General features: G+C 43.8%; 1 protein-coding gene across 5 annotated transcripts in view; it reads right to left on the bottom strand.

Moving 5' to 3' along the window:
* The window catches only part of SLC14A2 (solute carrier family 14 member 2), a 413,346-nt gene that overhangs the window by 16,441 nt on the left and 379,879 nt on the right, over positions 1-17,026 (bottom strand). For 3 of the 5 annotated variants that reach the window (XR_004421075.1, XM_033087768.1, XM_033087769.1), the window contains exons 10-11: positions 15,394-15,443; positions 14,689-14,863 (exon numbers count right to left, since the gene is read on the bottom strand). Coding sequence is in view for 2 of the 5 variants with exons in the window: in XM_033087768.1 (XP_032943659.1) it covers positions 14,689-14,863; positions 15,394-15,443 (225 nt within the window). In the remaining 3 variants the exon portion in view is untranslated. Of the gene's footprint in view, positions 1-5,369; positions 6,133-14,688; positions 14,864-15,393; positions 15,444-17,026 lie in introns of those variants that run through there. The other 2 variants (XM_033087772.1, XM_033087773.1) reach the window with 1 other exon arrangement.

The following is a 17,026-nucleotide window of genomic DNA, read 5'->3' as shown; positions in this document are numbered from 1 at the left end:
TACCTGGCTGGAAGGACACCTCTCCCAGGAGCAATTTCCCGTTGCTCCTTGTACTTCATATGCCAAGTGTGGGCTGCCCCAGACACCCCCTGGACAGAGCAATATTTTGATCTTAGCATCACAGACTCAGAACTGTATGGAGCTTCAAGATCATACCTCCTATATCCAGAGAAACCAACTGCCCAAACCACGCAGCTCATTAATCATGGCATAGCTGGGAAATGCAGCCAGGTCTCCTGACTCCCCATTCACCGCTCTATAGGTGGCTGCAGAAGGCCTGGCTCACCATTCATGCGCTAGCTGTGCAGGCCCATATTACTATGAGTTCCTAGAGATGATATCACAGTCACAAAAGACAAAAACAAAGGGCATCTCTCTTTCCTTTGCAAACATATTTTTTGTCCTTGTTTGGGGTCAGTTGGGAGGTGGCACCAAGTATGGTCTGACATGGTGTCGGTTCTGGGCTTCGTCTAGCTAATAATGGAATGCCGGGCTGCAGACCACGCAGGTTGGGCAAAAGCTCCTCAAGATATGCTGGCCAAGGGTTGAGAATGAACGGTGGGACAAGATGCCACGAAGAAGATCAGAGATAAAGTAACACTTTTCCCGAGGCTGTGAAAAAACTTAAAGCTAAGGTAATAACACTTTACTGCCACCTTTGGGACCAATTGTCACAACTTTCATAAAGGATAAAGGCAATTTCAAGAACATGATGAGCACATCCATCAGAGGGTGCATTGATGTGGGGAAAGGAGACGGACACAATAACCCTGGCTGGGAACCGGAAGTCACTCATTTGTGCATGGCGTTTTCCAAGTCATGTAATTCTTTATGCATTGACAGTTTCCTTCCTTGCAGGCATGGCTCCCAGAAAGAAATACACAGACCCCGCAGGGCTGACTTTGCAAACCCAACCTATGGAATGATGACAGATATTTTGAAGGGATACCTGTCATTTCTTTCTCATGTTGTTATGAAGATGAGATAATGCTTGCAAAGTGCTCTGGAAACTAACTTTGCAGTGCTTACACATTGTGTACCTGCTCAGGGAGGCCACTTCTCTTGGATGGCGCATGACCCTCTGCTCCGAGCACGATGGCTCCTTATCTCAGTGCATGCCTGGCACTTTACATTTCCCAGCATTGACTCTTCCCTTACCAAGTATCAATCATGTGCTTTTGTCTGTCACCTTCACAGGTCATTGTGAAGGTCGTCGACAGCCAGGGTTATACCAGTTTGCCTTGGCACTTGGAGCACCTAGCATGAGCCTGGTATGCTGTTGGCACTCAGAAGAATTTGTTGAATAAATGAATGAGGGATAATTGTACTACACATTTTAATTTCTGCATGGTATAAGGAACAATCATTGGGTATTTCAGGGTATGGAACTATTTTTAAAAAATAATAAATCTCATCATAAATGTTAAATGCTTGATTAATATTCAAATAAAGGTGAGAATCTTTTATAGGTTAACAAAGTCCTCGATAACCTTTGGGTAAACATTAGAGTTGAGTAACTCCTAGGCATGCTTGCGAGGTGTCAAAACTACTGCCCTCTCCTACTCTAACAAGCCTTTTAAGTGCCCCAGTGCATGTAGCTTCACGCTGGGGGCCGTTCAGGACCATTTCAGGGGCATGGTCCCTGCCCTCGAGGATTGCCACCACCCATGTTTTAATAGGCAAGTGTCCAACGATGCTTTTTCTTCCATTGACTCAGAGAAGGAAAAAATAGTTATGAGCCATCATGATTTGTCTGGAAGAGCTTTTTCTGGAGAGTTAGTAGTATCCCACACCTCTACTGACTTCTAACATACAGAAATGCCAACCGTTCACATATCAGTAGTCAAAAAATTTTTGTAGAAGAGCCCACCTGTCAAATACAATTTTGAAGCTTACTGCAATTTTGAGGGGAACAAAAACAAACCCAAATCATATATGACATCTCTCAGGAGAGGAAAAATGATTTAGTCAATCTTCCTGAAAATCAATCTTTACTCAAACAGGTCCATGCCTATATACTTTCCACAAGTTCTTTCTCAAGTTTTGAATCGGTTTCACTGTCTCCTGGAGGTGGATCAATGCTGTGTATATATCACAACATATGGAACATCTGGGACCTACCGTTAAGATCCATTTGTCATCCCTTCCCAGATCACTGGGTCTCATATTCCTCCAGCCGACTGTTTGTGGACACACCCACACATCACAAGGCAAGTTCCTAGCTACTATGCCAGCATGACTTGTTTCGAAGTGACACATTGTATGTGATTTGATTTTTTTTCTATATCCAGTTCTATCTACATGATTACACTGGCCACAATTTGGGCCTATGTTTCCCCATGTAGAAGTTGAGCTTTGCACTATGACTTATTTCCAGGGCTACTCTGTGTGTGTGTGTGTGTGTGTGTGTGTGTGTGTGTGTGTGTGATATGAATGCCAATGGGTGGTAAATGGGATGGTATCTTTTTCTGTGAAGTTGTGTTTCATTGACATTTTTCAAAGATTATTCTCTAAACTATCAGAGGCATTGAGTGTTAGAATTGGAAAGGCTTTTGAGATTATCCAGTCTAGCTCTCTCGTTTTACAGATGGGAAAACTGAGGCCTAGAGAAAAATGACTTAGTGGAGTTCAGACAGCTATTGGCAGAGCCAGGCGTAACTAGTACACAGATCTATCCTGTCTCTTCCCTTACAGTCTAAGATTTATTTCCTTAAACTTTCCTTCTCATTAGGGATTTATTTTTGACTCAGCATTTGAATGTAATAGCCTAATGAGGTACTCTAAAATCCATTCCCCTTTTCTTTGGGGGATTCAAGAAAAACCCCAAAGTCTTCCTTCGCCTTCCTAATATATCTGCACTGGGAGGTGAGTTGAGAGGGGGATGCAGAAATGAAGGCCAGTTTCATTGGAACAGTTGAGCTAAATTATCGGGAATTCCCAATTTTTTCGTTAGTCAATTTGTAGAGAAGGTGTGAGTCACTGCCATCCTGATCAGCGAGACTTCATCCTCATGGTACATGCTTTAACGCTCTTCCTCCCCACACAACTGACGACTGGTAGTTGGTCAATGGACTTGCCTAGATTTTGTTTTGTGTTGCTTTGCTTTGTTTTCGGTGTCTTTGGTTCACGCCATGGAGAAGACGTTAATAAGCATAAGTGAGTTGGTGCCTCATTTAACCTCAAGATACCTCGTGATAAAAAAGAGTGCAACGGTCAGAGTAGACTCTCTGTAACTGGGATAACGCCTGTCTGATCGGTCGCCAGAATGACTTTGCCCTCTGTATCCCCTGTTCCCACCCCAGCCCACACCCTCAGAACTGCATGTCTATATTGTCAGTCTCCCTGATTTTGATCTCCCCACTTTCAATCCATTCTGTCTTTCAACCACTAGACCATCTCATTATGTGACGCTTAGTCAATAATCTACATGGCTCTCTATTGCCCAGAATATAATGGTCAAACTCCTCCACCTGGCTTTCCAGATATTCCTCAATATGGCTTACTTCTGGCCTTGGTACTCTGGCCTTATCACTGGCCCTCTGTGCTTTCTTCCTCTTCTCGCCTAATTTCTATCCACCCATCAAGTTCCGGTTTATATTCTACTTCCTCCAGGAAGCCATTCTTGGCTTATTTGTCCATCTAAATCATTCCATGCTTTGAATTCCCATTGCATTTGCAGAAGACTCTAGACTATATCTTTCGAAGTTAGGGCCCTGGTGAAGTTTTAGATTGATAGTTACCATACACATGAAAAGTTACTAAATCCTTTCCAATCCAGTGAAACTACTTGGAATGATCAATCCTGGACCAAGTGACCTTTGAGTCTCGGCACTCACAGAAGGAAACTGAGGCCCAGAGAGAAGTGGCTTACCTGAGGCCACACATCTAGTCAGTTATGGAGCCAGGTTTTGATTCTTTACTCCTGCAGCGTAAATGTTTTACGGACAGTTGGAGCTTTCCCAAATGATATCAATGGACTTGTGACATTTTTTATTTTAAAAAATTATGAATTACTTCATATCCTAAAAGGAGTAACAAAAGTTACCAAAACAAAAAAAGCAAAAGTCCACCTGTATATCATTACATTTGTGACACCCAATGAAAGACCAAGGAAAGTTCTGGGCCATGGTACACCAGCTTCTTCTCTTGTGGCAACATTTCCATACTCCCTTTCTCTACATTCTGTTCCTCACCACCCCTCTCTATGGCAAACATAGCTAATTGATTATAGCATTTTCCCAGTAAGTTTCAATTCAGCCTCAGAATCCTTCTTAACACAAAGCTCCAGAAATCAATGTTAATTCGTCAGAGTTGGCACTTGAGAGTAAACTTATTTCCCCCCCCACTAACCTTAGAGGAAGGTGTGGATGGTGCACAAGCTTGAGAGGAGGGGTATACCAAGGCCAGGGGTTGATAGCAGGCAAAAGCCTGGCCACGGGTACTTCCAAGTCTCACAGCATAGTCTTCCCTCAGCAAGGTCACCAAGACTCATACTGTTTGGTGCCAGTTTTGGAGGAGATCGCATACCTTCCAAGGTTATCCATTCTCTGATCAGATAACGTCAATATCCTGGAATGTTGTTCCTTATGGCAGAGCTACCTGTCTTCCAGCAACATCCACTCTCTGTAGCTACACAGAATACGTCTACAGTAATCTAAGATGACCTTGTAAGAGAGGGGCACCAAGAAGACAGGCTGTTAAGCTGGGATGTTAAGATGTTTGCGGATACCGAGATGGTCTAGTTCTATCGGCATGTCTGTAGACGGGGTCAAGACCTGAGGAGAGAGGCGAAAATGCCGGGACTAGTGCCACCATCCTGGCAGCAGCAGACTCCTGGGAGAAGGTTCTCAAATTTACCTCACTAGCATCCCACAGCTCAACAGGTGCTGCCGTAGGAACCATACTAATGTTACAGCTGTGGGTTACAGAATTGTGGAAAGGATGACAAACAATATGAAGGCTCCTCCAGAGGGCAGGAATAGTGGTAAAGGGATTTGAGGGATGATGGATTAACCTGGATCCATCACCAGGTGAGCAAGAAGAGCTCACGGCTCTGAGTCAGGACGCCTGGGCATTTGTCCAGGCTCTTTTATCACCTGGACAAGCTGTGGTTTCCTCATCTATAAAGTGGGGGGTTTGAACGATAAAAAAAAGAGCTCTTCCAATTTAAAGCTTCCAGAATCTAAACTCTCTTTGGAGTTGTTAGTAAAGTTCCCAGACAGGACTGGCCTTCCCCAGATACGACAGCTCAACACAAGCAAGGAACAGGAAAAGATCAGCTTTTCCTTTTTTTCTTCCTTTGAAAAGTCAGATGGCCCTCTTGACGAGGGGGTCTGCCTGACCCAGTTCTCTCCCCCAGGACCTCTTACCTGGACTCTTCTTGATGTCCTGCGCAGGACTCTAGACCATTGGGATTTGGGAAGAAGCTTCTTTCTGATTGGGAGGCGTCTCTGGTCCTCAACTCCAGGCGTTAGACTTCTCCCTAAACCCAAATTCCTTCACTTCCTGGAGCCCTCCAGCCCATCCTCTTGCTGGCTTTCTGTAAATTCCCTTTTCATTTCCTAACTCTAAGCCTGGCACATGTCTTCCGGGTGAGGAAGGGTACCATGGAGGAGGAGGGAGAGGAAAGACAAATGCTTTTTCTGTAGCTTGCCCACGCTCACTCTGCTGGCCTTCCTGACAAAAGATTACTTCCTAAATTCCCTGGGGAATCCTGGCTCTGGCTACCATGGTTCCCTGACCTGGTTTGAACAGGCAGGTTTTCTTTAAAGGGGCAGAGCTGGGACTGTCTAGCAGTAGCTTCCTGTCCTCCTTCGGGCATGATCATCCAGTTATGCCTCTCATTAGAATTCTCGATCCAGTATTTTGCCTTTAAAGCAATCATCTAAGTGTTGTCTCCTCAGGGGGTCAATTTGCCTTTCAACCTCAATACACTCACTCAGTTCCCCATACAGGCAGGGCACAGGCTGGGGAACAGTATTGCCATCAGCATCCTGATGGAAATTTCTGTGCAGCCCAATACGAGATGCCGTCTTTCTGGTTCTGTGGAAATTTTCAGAACTTTCCTCTTTCTGACTTCTACTATCTGATGTTCTGGGGACTCCACCACGGGACCCTCTCAGAGCAGAAGGGTATGACCTAACCCCCAACGCCAGAAATGACGCTGCGCTCTATATAGTAGGGAAGCCAGCCCTCCCAAGTCCCATGAGGCCATGGTGTCTGGCAGCTGGAGTTTGGGGAAGGGGGCCCAATCCAAACATGTTTTGTTTGGCTTTGTGGTATAATGGGTCAAGCATCACCCCCTCCCGGGCTTGTGTACCCTTCTCTCTTCCCCCGCCCCTCCATTCTGTGACAGGGTGTGAGGTGGCTTACCCAGGTCAGAAACAGAACCCCACACTGAGGAAATTAGCTACACCTGAATAGACAACTCCCCACTGACGTCAAAGCCCCCCTAAGCACTGTGCCAGGTGTTTTGAAACTGCCAAAGAGGGATCCTGATCACGCAGGGCCTTCAGAAGAAGGAAAGCAAACAAAAGTGGGGGTTGTGGGTAAAGGGTGGAGGGGAGAGGAAACTGGCAGGCCCCAAATACCAGGAACAGGTGGGGAACTGACTGCAGACCAATTCCCTGCACAGGGGAACTTCCCTTGATGTTACAAATTCGAAACTCATGGCTGTCGATGACATTTTTCCTTGTCTCCCAGCTGGCTGGTCTCTTTGGCTCAGCCCTGGATGCCCATCCATTGCCCTCTTGCTCTAGCTTCTCCTGAGGGCTCCTGAACTTCTTGCAGTTCCCTCACTCCAGTCCCGTAAGCATCCATGCCAAAAGTAACAGCGGGATGATACTACCTATGTATAATATGTCACCAATTTGAAAGACAGAAAATGACTACTCCTGAGGAGCCAGCCAGGAAGTTCACATGTTCCTTCCATGAGCCAAGTGGAAACCGTGGTGCTTCACAGTGTAGTGAGTATCAGTCACACACACAGGCTGGGTCCTCCTGGAAAGTAGAAGACGAAAATGGAATCTTGTCTCTGCTAGGTCTTATTGAAGATGGCAGCTCAGATACCAACAGCTCCCAGGACATCTGTCTATACCTACAGGTTATTTCCTTGAAGGCTCCGTCAATCGGAATTCACTTCAGAACTAAGTTGTCTCACAAGCTTATGGCTCTCTTCAACTCGACATTTTCAACCTCATAGAGAGAGGAGGCTACATTGACCACTAAACTTGGAGAATTCAGATGCCTCCAGAGAAAAAGGCCAGAGTTCATGAGGAATAAATGTAAGCAGAGCTAAAAATTCTCCATAGAGCCATTAATACTTCCTTTATTTCTTTCTGTTCCAGCAGCCTGTGCAGCTGTAGGAGTAGGCTAGGGGACTCCCAGTTATCAATTCACAGAGTTTAGGGACTTTTTTGGCAATCTCCTGACCTCCCTCCTTGGGCCCCTCGGAAATCTAGTTCCATTAGGAACAGAAGGATTCCCTATGAATTCATCTATCTTCTCTGAATGGCAAGAGTCAGAAAAAGCCAAGCAAGTTGAAAATCTCCCATAAAAAGTGAAGGCCTTTAAAGTTGCCAAATGAGACTGTATTTTATTGAGTAGAAATCATAGCCACACTGAAACTACCAACCCCTACCTGGTTTTAGATTGTAGCTGTCCCCAGGCTCTCACAACCTTTATGACCCGAGAAAACAAAGCCATGTGCTTCACTTTGTTTGTGCTTCCTATAGGAAGCACAAACAAGTGAAGCACATGGCTTTGATGTAGCCACAGATACAGGCCAGGAAGATCAAGTTCCTCGATGGGAAGATCTTAGAGGATTGGCCAGGGGAAGAACCCCCTGAGAGGGGAGAGTGATAGGGAGCAGAAGGTCCAGCACAAGGTCCAGTTGAGTGACGTTTGTCCTTAGCTTGCATCCACACAGCAACCATGTTGATCATTTTGGTAAACCGACCAAATAGCTAACTGGTTAAGCTCTAGGAAAAGCTGTAAAGGCAACAATTGTATATTTTTGGTACATTTGATCTTTATGTTCTTAACTTTTTGCCACCTCAGTGATACCTCCTCCTCATTCCTCTGCATGCACTTGGGGCCACAGAATCACAGAAACTTGGAGTTGGAAGAGAAAGTTTACAGTGGTCATCTGGTCTACCCCCACCTACAGCAAATATCCCCAACAGGCGTTCAGTTTCTGCTCCTGCATTGCCAGACCAGGGAACTCAGGGTTGCACAGAACTGCCATTTCTTAGGCAACTTTCATTGTTAAAAAGCACCCCTCTCCACTGACGCAAAATCTGCCTGCTAATCACTCCCTCGTAATGGTCCTTGTTCTCTACTCTGACGTAATATTGAGTAAGTTGACTTCTTCTCCCACATGTGCTGCGTCATACTGCAGACAGTCACGGTCCCAGCCATTTCTTCTTTTCTTTAAGCCAAATACAGAGCCTTTATTATCATTTCTTACGAGATGAGGGGCTCCAGACCTTATTCACCCAGCGTGGCCAAATCCCAGCATGCCAAAGACTCTCTTAAAATGTGCTACCCATTTGTTTTCTTCGTACTTTTCCCTTCCTTTTTCTTTCAACCAATTCTCAGAAATGACTCCTTCAACCTAAGATACAAATGATTAATCATGCTTACTGTGTTACCTTCCCAGGACTGTTCATATTTTAACAGGTTCAAAGCCTAAAACTGAAGAGATGCCTGGGAATGTTTGGGTGGGAGGTAATGGCAACATAAAGGAGAAGAGGCACAGCAATTTCCTGGATCCCGTAAAATCATGCTTGCTACTTTTCCTTAACAGACGACCAACCCAACCAGATAGTTCATTCAAAGCAATGAAACTGATGCTGCAAACTTATGTGGCTCAGGCAATCTGTGGTGTGACGCTCATTTTCACCTCAGGTGAGACTATTCACCTGGCCAGGCAAATCCCCATAAAATGAATTCCTTGAAGGCAGGAACTGGTCTGATTCTTTCCTGGTTTGTTGTCAAATGGGGGCCTGAGTAACATATTAATAGTTCCTCATACAATGTCTTCTGGATGAATGAGTGAAGGAGGTCACACCACAAGGCAGAGTTCCTAGGGGCTTGGCTCATGAAAGTTGGCAAGTGTCCCTAAGCAACCAACCAATACAGGGGCTCATCAGTCACGGAATAAGGGAAATAGGCAGGAATTTGGGAACACAAGTTACCGGAAGCTATATTGACTTCTGGAGCAAGAGGAGATAGACAACAATGAAAAAATAATTTAAAGACACATGGAGATTAAATTTTGGCCCCATGCCAAAGATATTCTGAAATGAAAAACATTCCTTATGAATTAAAAAATTCAACTTATCTGTTGACGTGAAGGAAAGAAACGTTACTGTTGGGATGTGAATCAGTGGTCTAGAAGATAAAATGGAGGAAATATCTCAAAGCAGAGCCAAAATACAAATGGTGAAAGAGATGAACAACTTGGATCAGGGATCAAGCAGACCTGACATATGGATAGGAGAAAATCATACAACCTTCTAGAAAGAAAGAACAGGTTGTTTACAAAGGAAAAGGATGAGAAGCCAGAAACACTTGGAAGCCAGAAAATGAAAGCACAACAGCTACAGACAACTGAAGAGAAAGGTTGCAGCCCACAGACCCCACCCTGAGCCAAAATGTCATTTATTCACTAGGAGAAAGAAACCGTGGACATGCAAACAGTCAGAGAACATGTCACCTGTATTCTTCATATATTATTTGAATAGTCAAGAAAGAGTCCTAAACAGGTAATTAATGAATCAGAACAAGGATCACAAAACAGGGGAAGGTGAAAGATATAGGAAACAGTGATAAAAGGTAAGGTCCAATATAAATAGTAAACTCCAAATGGACAATGATAGAATTACTGGGAGTGTGTGATATAGGGTTAAGAAGAATTCTTGGGGACAAAAAAGGGCTATTGCAAGGGAAAAAATTAAAAATGATAAATTATCTTAGCAAAATCTGAGGGTGGGTGACCCGGGAGAAGTAAAAATGTGTGAGGGACGGGTGCGGGACTGGGAAGGAGAATTGTGACAGTATTATAAAGGTTTTCATTCCTCAGTGTGAGGAAGGAGCACTGGAGAAATGGGGTATCTTGCCAGGCTAAACTATTTGGCGTCTTGTTTTTATATAATAATAGAGAAATATACTTTTGATTATGAGTATCGGGAAAGAGGTAGGAACGACTAGTGGAATGGAAAAGAATAACAAACCTTCCAAATAAGCAAAGGGAAGAAAGAAAAGACAGTAACATGATTAAAAGTGCAAAATGAAGAAAGTGAAAAAGCAAAAGCAGTAATGAAAATAAATAGTAAACAATAAAGTGGAAGAAATAAAACAAGCGTATTTATTGACTGTTACACAAAATATGAAGAGGTTGGATTATCTTACGAAACTAAAACATTGTTCTATGTTATTTTTAAGAACTATAGTTAGAATGATACAGTTAAAAGAAAATCATAAATGTTAAAACAAAGGGACAAGAAAATACTGGAAGAAAGTAGGATGTGGCAACATAATGTCAGATATGTTGGAATGAGGTTAAAAGCACTAACAAGGATAAAATGGTAGTTTGAAACAGTGAAAGATAAAATTTATGAAGAATCAATAATAGTCAATAGGCATCAAAAAATATAGCAGCTATGTATGAGACAAAAGTTTTAGAATACAAAGAGTTTAATAAAAACCATACATACAATTATAGTTGAATTTTAATAAACCCTTTTCAGAATTAAGATCCCATTGACAAAAAATAAGCACATAGAAGAATTGAATGATGCAATTAATCAATCAATTTAATATGCATTTTCTTCAAATAAAAATTTTGCATTTTATGTGTCCAAAATCAATCAAGTACTTGGCTACAAGAAACATTTATAAAGTTTTAGAATAGATATTTTATGGGCCATATTCTCTGCTTATAATCCAATTAAACTGATATAGAATGTTAAAAAATATCAAAAGATCCTAACTGTTAGAAATTAAGAAATACATTCTTAAAAAATTCTTGGTCAAAGAGAAATTAAGACTAAAATTACAAACTATTTAAAAACTGATGAAAGTAGAATACTTTATTCTAAAACCTACAGTACACAGCTAAAACTGTACTCAGGGGAAAAATAATAGTCTTAAAGCCTTTGTTGCTAAAGAAGAGAGATCTAAAATGAAGAAACTTTCCATCAATTTTAAAACAGGAAAAGAAGAACATTTGAACCACAAGAAAACAGAACAAAAAACGCAGTAAAATAGAAAACAAAACAAAACAAGTATAATAGAAGGACAAATAAATTTCAACTGCTTCTTTGACTAAGCCAATAAAATAGATGAACCTCTCACAAACCTGATTAAGGAAAAGAGAGAGCAAAATTACATAAGATGAGAAATTACACACATAAGATGAGAATTACATTAGTTTGGCAGCTTACAATACAGGCAAAGCCACAAATGCAGAAGAGACTGAAATTATTGTGAGAACATTATGACTAACTCTACGGCAACAAAAAATTTAAAACTAAGGAAAATGGATTATTTCCCAGGAAACAAACTCTCAAGTTTGACCAAGAAGAAGTAGAAAACTTGACTATGTCGATTATCATGGAAGAAATTGGAAAGGTAACTCGAGGTTGATCATTTAAAATTGCAGCAGGACAGCACTGTTCATGCTGACAATGGAACTCGTTAGTGTAGGAGAGAAAATGAAAAGAGGGGGGATGGTGAGACCAAAGGGAGAAGAGATGAGAAGATTTGGGGATGGGACAGTGGAGGAGGGGTGTGTATGATAGAAAAAGAGAGTTAAGACAGTGTCTCCGTGAAAGCTGCCTTCTCCCCAAACCCACACTTACATTCCTGCTCTCTTAAATGATTGATTATTAATGTTTATCCATAAATACGTGTGTTTCAACTACCATTTATACAACCAAGAGCTACTGCTAGTAGTTTGGGGTGATAGTGGAAAAAGCTGGGATGTGGGTCCTAAAACCTTCTCTTTCCTTCCTGGTGGCCTGCTCCTATGCAACCTCATGTTGGTGTAAGAATCTGTAAGTTTAGGGCTTTCCTGCTACTCATTTAGGGTCAGTGAGATGGGGAAGTGCTAGTGAAGGTGGGATAAGATCACTTGGGAAACCTGCCCTGTCCCATTAGACTATTTGGGCTACTTCCGAGGACGTGTGGGTATCTGTCCATGGCCTATGGAAGGGTAAATTGCACTGGGCAGTCTTTTCTTAGAGGGGTGGGGATTTTCACTTCTGTCCCACACTTATCCATGCCCACGAGAGAGACACAGCATCTGCCCACCAGCCTGGCTTAATGAGATTTGTTCTGCCTCCAGAAGGAGCTTGCTTAACTACATTTGGGAAATACTATCAATGTTTTGCATCTTAGCCCGAAGAGATGGTTTGAAAAACAATTATCACTCCTGTATGACTTCTTTGGCAAATTAATTCAGTGATTAATAATACTTCATCCAGGCATTTCTTATTATCAAACTAGTTGATAATTTGTTTTTCTATTTCTACATAAATATCTGGCCACGTTGGTCATAGTGTGTTATAGAATTTCGGGGGCCCTGTGGTTTTTCCAGACTTGCAGGACATACTTTTTCTTTTTCCTGACTACTTAGCTTTTATCCATTTGTCTTCAAATTAGTTTGGCAGCTTACAATACAGTTAACTTTTAATTCTTAGGGGGGGTTAAAGTGGGAAGTTCAGAGAAAAAATACCCAAAAACCAGATCCCTGTGACCAAAGTGGCACCTTGTAAATGACAAACTATGAAGCGGGGTGGGAAGAGAAGGGGAAAGATAACCATGTCCAAGTGAACTGAAAATTTTCATATCCAACTAGTTTTCCTCTCCTGGAAATCCAGTAAAAGACAGTTGCCATCAGTACCAATTCTTGGGTGGAGCTTCTCAAGAGAGGCCTTAATGGAGAGAAAAGAGGACTTCCTAGGGCAATTTGCGGAGTTATCTCTGGTTCTAGTATCTCTTGTTAGAATACCTCGGGGGTCTCCCCTCCATTTTGGGTAATTGAGCTCCATCTGGAAGCCCGGTGAGAACTGAAGTCCCCATCTCCCCTGTAGAGGCGTTGTGCATCATAGATTAGGGGGACCACCTGGCCTTCACACTCCCTTCCAACTCTGAGATGCTATAAGCCTCCCTGCTCTTCCTGCTGGAAACTCCTGCCCTGAAGGGTTACAGTTTTTTCTTCCTCTCCTGGTGGTGTACCTGGTGGCAGAGGGAAAAATCAGAGTGAGGGGGCCGAGGATGGTGAGCCTTCGGGGTTGTCCCTAGACTTTCATGTAGAAGGAGGGACCGTTTAAAACTGCACCCCGAGGGCACATCGCTGGGTCTGTCAATTTCTGAGAACCTCAGGGCAGATCTTCCTGACTCTGGTCACATTTATCTTATTTGGGTCCCCTCCATATGCTAAGAAACTTCACACTGTCACCCAGCATAGAAACGCCTTTGTGGCTACGTCTGTGGTAAAGAAGCCGGTAGTGTCCTCTGGGCCTGCCCACAGCCCATCAGCTTCTAATTATTATGATGGTGATCATGCATAACAGGCTCTGGCAAACCACTGTGTGGAGGCCAAATCCAGCTTGCTGCCTGTTGAATAAAGTCTTATTAGAACACAACCACGTTCATTCATTTATGTATTGTGTAAGGGTGTTTTCCACTACAATTGCAAAAGAGACTGTATGGCCTCTGGAGCCGAAAATATTTTACCCTTTCTGAAAGTTTGTCAACCCCTGATCTCTATATAACTAAAGACTGAATGCAAGCTAATGACTGTATTAATCGGGAAGCCAAATTATGAAATTCATGGATAATTGTTTGCCCTTCTCCAGACAAGGCTAATCATTTAAGTAGCACAGACCTCATAGAGCCTCCAACACCCGCAAGCAACTAGGGCAACAAAATCGATTTCCCCAGCTTTTCACACACCGAGCTCAGGTACTTTCCTCAACGGAAACTTCTGCTCAAATTTGCTGGTTTGAGCTACACTGAGAAACGCTTATCCTTCATCATAAAAGTCATATAAGGGATTCTAAGTGATGATTTCCTTCCTGCTGTGGAATAGCATCTTGCCCTTTACTCTGAATGCTTGAGTCTCTCTATTTAGACACGTTCAGTGCCCTAGTTGTCCCTGTTTTTACTATCACCGTGAAATTCTTCTCTTTTGTATAAAGCTGGATGTGCCCATCAGCCATTAGCTCTGTGCACTACGGCACCTTCAATTCTTTGCACGTGTCCCCTGAATTTTCGCCCACTCTGTGTCTGCCTATGCACCACTCAGCAAGTTCAAGTTTACAGCATCTATTATTTGGTTAAGCATGCCAAGAAGATGATCTCTTAACCACCTTCCCCGAAGACTAAAATACAAATAATGTTTCTGTTTGAAGTCGATGGCATTTAACACACATGCTTTAGTTCTAATTCCAGCAAGCTCATTACCAACTTCCTCGAATGTTACACGATAGATAGTTATGGTGATTTGGGGACGGAGAGAAAACCACCACCAGGAAAGAGAGTTACAGGTGTGTTTGGTCCCACACGGTGCAAGGAGAGGCAAAGGTGAGCACTGCAGCTGATTGACCCAGAACTGAGACCACAGGGAGCAGACATTAGTTCCAGGCAAAGAGTATTTCTGCCTGGAACTTGGCTAGTCACCGCTGGGGGCTTTCTCTTCTTCACTGCTTTTCACTGTAAGGTAGTAGATGCGGTTGGCCTCTGGGTAGGTGACTTTGCTGAGGGGGAGCCTGTAGATGGCAGGGTTGTTGGTTGTCAGGAGCAGGAAGATGAGGGTGGAGAGGCAGAAGGCCCAGGTGCCTGGTGGCACACCAACCTGGAAACAAAAGCACCGGGGTCTGAAAATGTTCCCAGGCTCCAGGGACCCTGGGGAAGAAGGACATGGTAGGGGTTGAGGATGGAGGTCCTCCCCTAGTGACGGCATTGGTGTCTGGACTCATAACATCTGAGTCGTTGGTCTAGGAATTTGAGGTGCTGTCACCTTTGCACACGATCAGAATCTCTTAATTGATGGGCCTGAAAGTTGGCCTAGGAATGGGTGATCTCCCACATTCAGCCAAACACGAGTACTTACTTCTCTTTGTCCATCCAAGTTCTCCACTGCTGCTTGCATCACTCCCTCTTTCACACACACACACACACACACACACACACACACACCACTCACACTTCAGAGGCACATGTATAATTGCCAGTCCTTTTCTGCACAAACCCTGTATAAACCCTGACAAAGGTATTGTGTCGAGCACCAGCTACCATAACCCTCTCAGGATTCTCCCACAAGGCTCCAAACGTGCTGAAGCCCTTGCTGGGAAAGGCATGGTCTTCAGGAGAATCCAAACTTACCACCGCCATTATGTTGGAGAGGGCTGCTCCCATGTATGCACAGAACAGGGCTGTGGAGGAACAAGGACCATCGAGTCAGCTTCCCAGGGCCCACCCCACCCTTCCACACCAGCGGGGGTCCCGCCCTGTCTCCATCAGCCTCAGTGTCTACACCACATCCTGACATCAGGCCTGTGTGCCTGACATTGTCAGTTATCTTTGCAGGTAGGAGTGGCCCGTCTCCCACCAGACTGTGCATTCTCTGAGGGCAGAGAGTAAAGCTTATATATCCTTTTTTCCCCTCCTACTTCCTTGGTGGCCTTGCATAGAGTTAAGGGTCACAAAGCATATTTCGCTTGTCCACATGGACCTTGGGGATGCTCTAGAATAGGCTGAGTGGCTGGATGATTACCTTTCTGGAGGGTGAGGAGACAGACTAGATGGGCTCCAGATAAGGTCCCTCCTGTCCAAGATTCTGAGTGACCGTGATACTGTTGGACCCTCACCAAGTCCCATTAGAGCTGGATCTTATTGGGTCCCTGAGCTCATCTCTATGAACCAGGTATCTGGGTTCCAGCACAGGATGGAGGCCCTCAGGAAAGTTAGGGGAGCTCTGCCACACCCCTGGTGCCTCTGGATAAGCTCCTTCTGTCCCGGCTAATTCACTCTTTCTGTTTTTCTGTTCAGAACACCTTCTTTCTCTCTTTGCCTATCCAATCCCACCCTGAAAGTGTTGAGATGAACCCCAGCCTCCCTCTGAAGCCTTCTCAGATGGTTCTAGCCACAGGAATCTGGTGCTTCTTTGAAGGCTGCAGGCAGTTACAGTCTGAACTTCAAAATACCTGGCACTTTGGACTTAACAAATATTTATGGAGCGCACTGTCTCCCTGTTCACCCTTGTGCTGGCTGCTGAAGGGGATACAAGAGGCATGGAAGTTACTTTGAGTTTCTGCACTTAAATGGGGAAAGAAAACAAAAGAAAAGCTCTTCTGGATGCTATTCTGCCTTTTACTTGTCTCTAGTTTGCTTATTAAAGTCTTGTTATTTCCAGAGAATGTGAGCAACTCTAAGACAGGAAGGCTGGTGGAAAGATGGGAGTGGGGTTTTGAATCTCGCTTCTGCCATTTATAGCTACGCTCGAGGGCAGTTTGGTTAACCCCTCTGGGTCTTGTTTCCTCATCTCTAAAGTGGGGCTGACAATCTCTGCCTGGTAGTCATCTTGGGAGGATTGAGTGAGTTCAGATGTTTACAAGCACAGGATGTGGGGCTGGGTGCAGATACAATAAGGCCTGTGACCAATTTCTCTTGGACACAGCAGCCTCTATTGACTCTATGGAATTCAAGCTTCCACAGAGCTACGTTATAATTTTCTTAGATCTCAGTGCTCCCAGACACACCATCTCACTACATCTTCCCAACGGCCTTTTTAGACATCACAACCTCAATAACTGTGCCATGGTTTCTCTTCTATTAGACCATGTCTTCATGAGGATGTGGTCACCACTGTATGGTTCATGCCTTGCCTAGGAACAGGCACTTAGTGGTGCCCTACAGATATTAATAGTTGTTGAATGAGGGGTTACTGAGAGCAGGAATGCTGCCACTAGCATATGAGGAAGTGCCTGTGTGACCTCTGCGTAAATTTTCCAACACG

This window comes from Rhinolophus ferrumequinum, chromosome 19, assembly GCF_004115265.2.
Source record: "Rhinolophus ferrumequinum isolate MPI-CBG mRhiFer1 chromosome 19, mRhiFer1_v1.p, whole genome shotgun sequence".
Lineage (NCBI taxonomy): Eukaryota > Metazoa > Chordata > Mammalia > Chiroptera > Rhinolophidae > Rhinolophus > Rhinolophus ferrumequinum.
The sequence above is the reverse complement of the archived record's forward strand: the minus strand, read 5'-3'. Positions and strand labels throughout refer to the sequence as shown.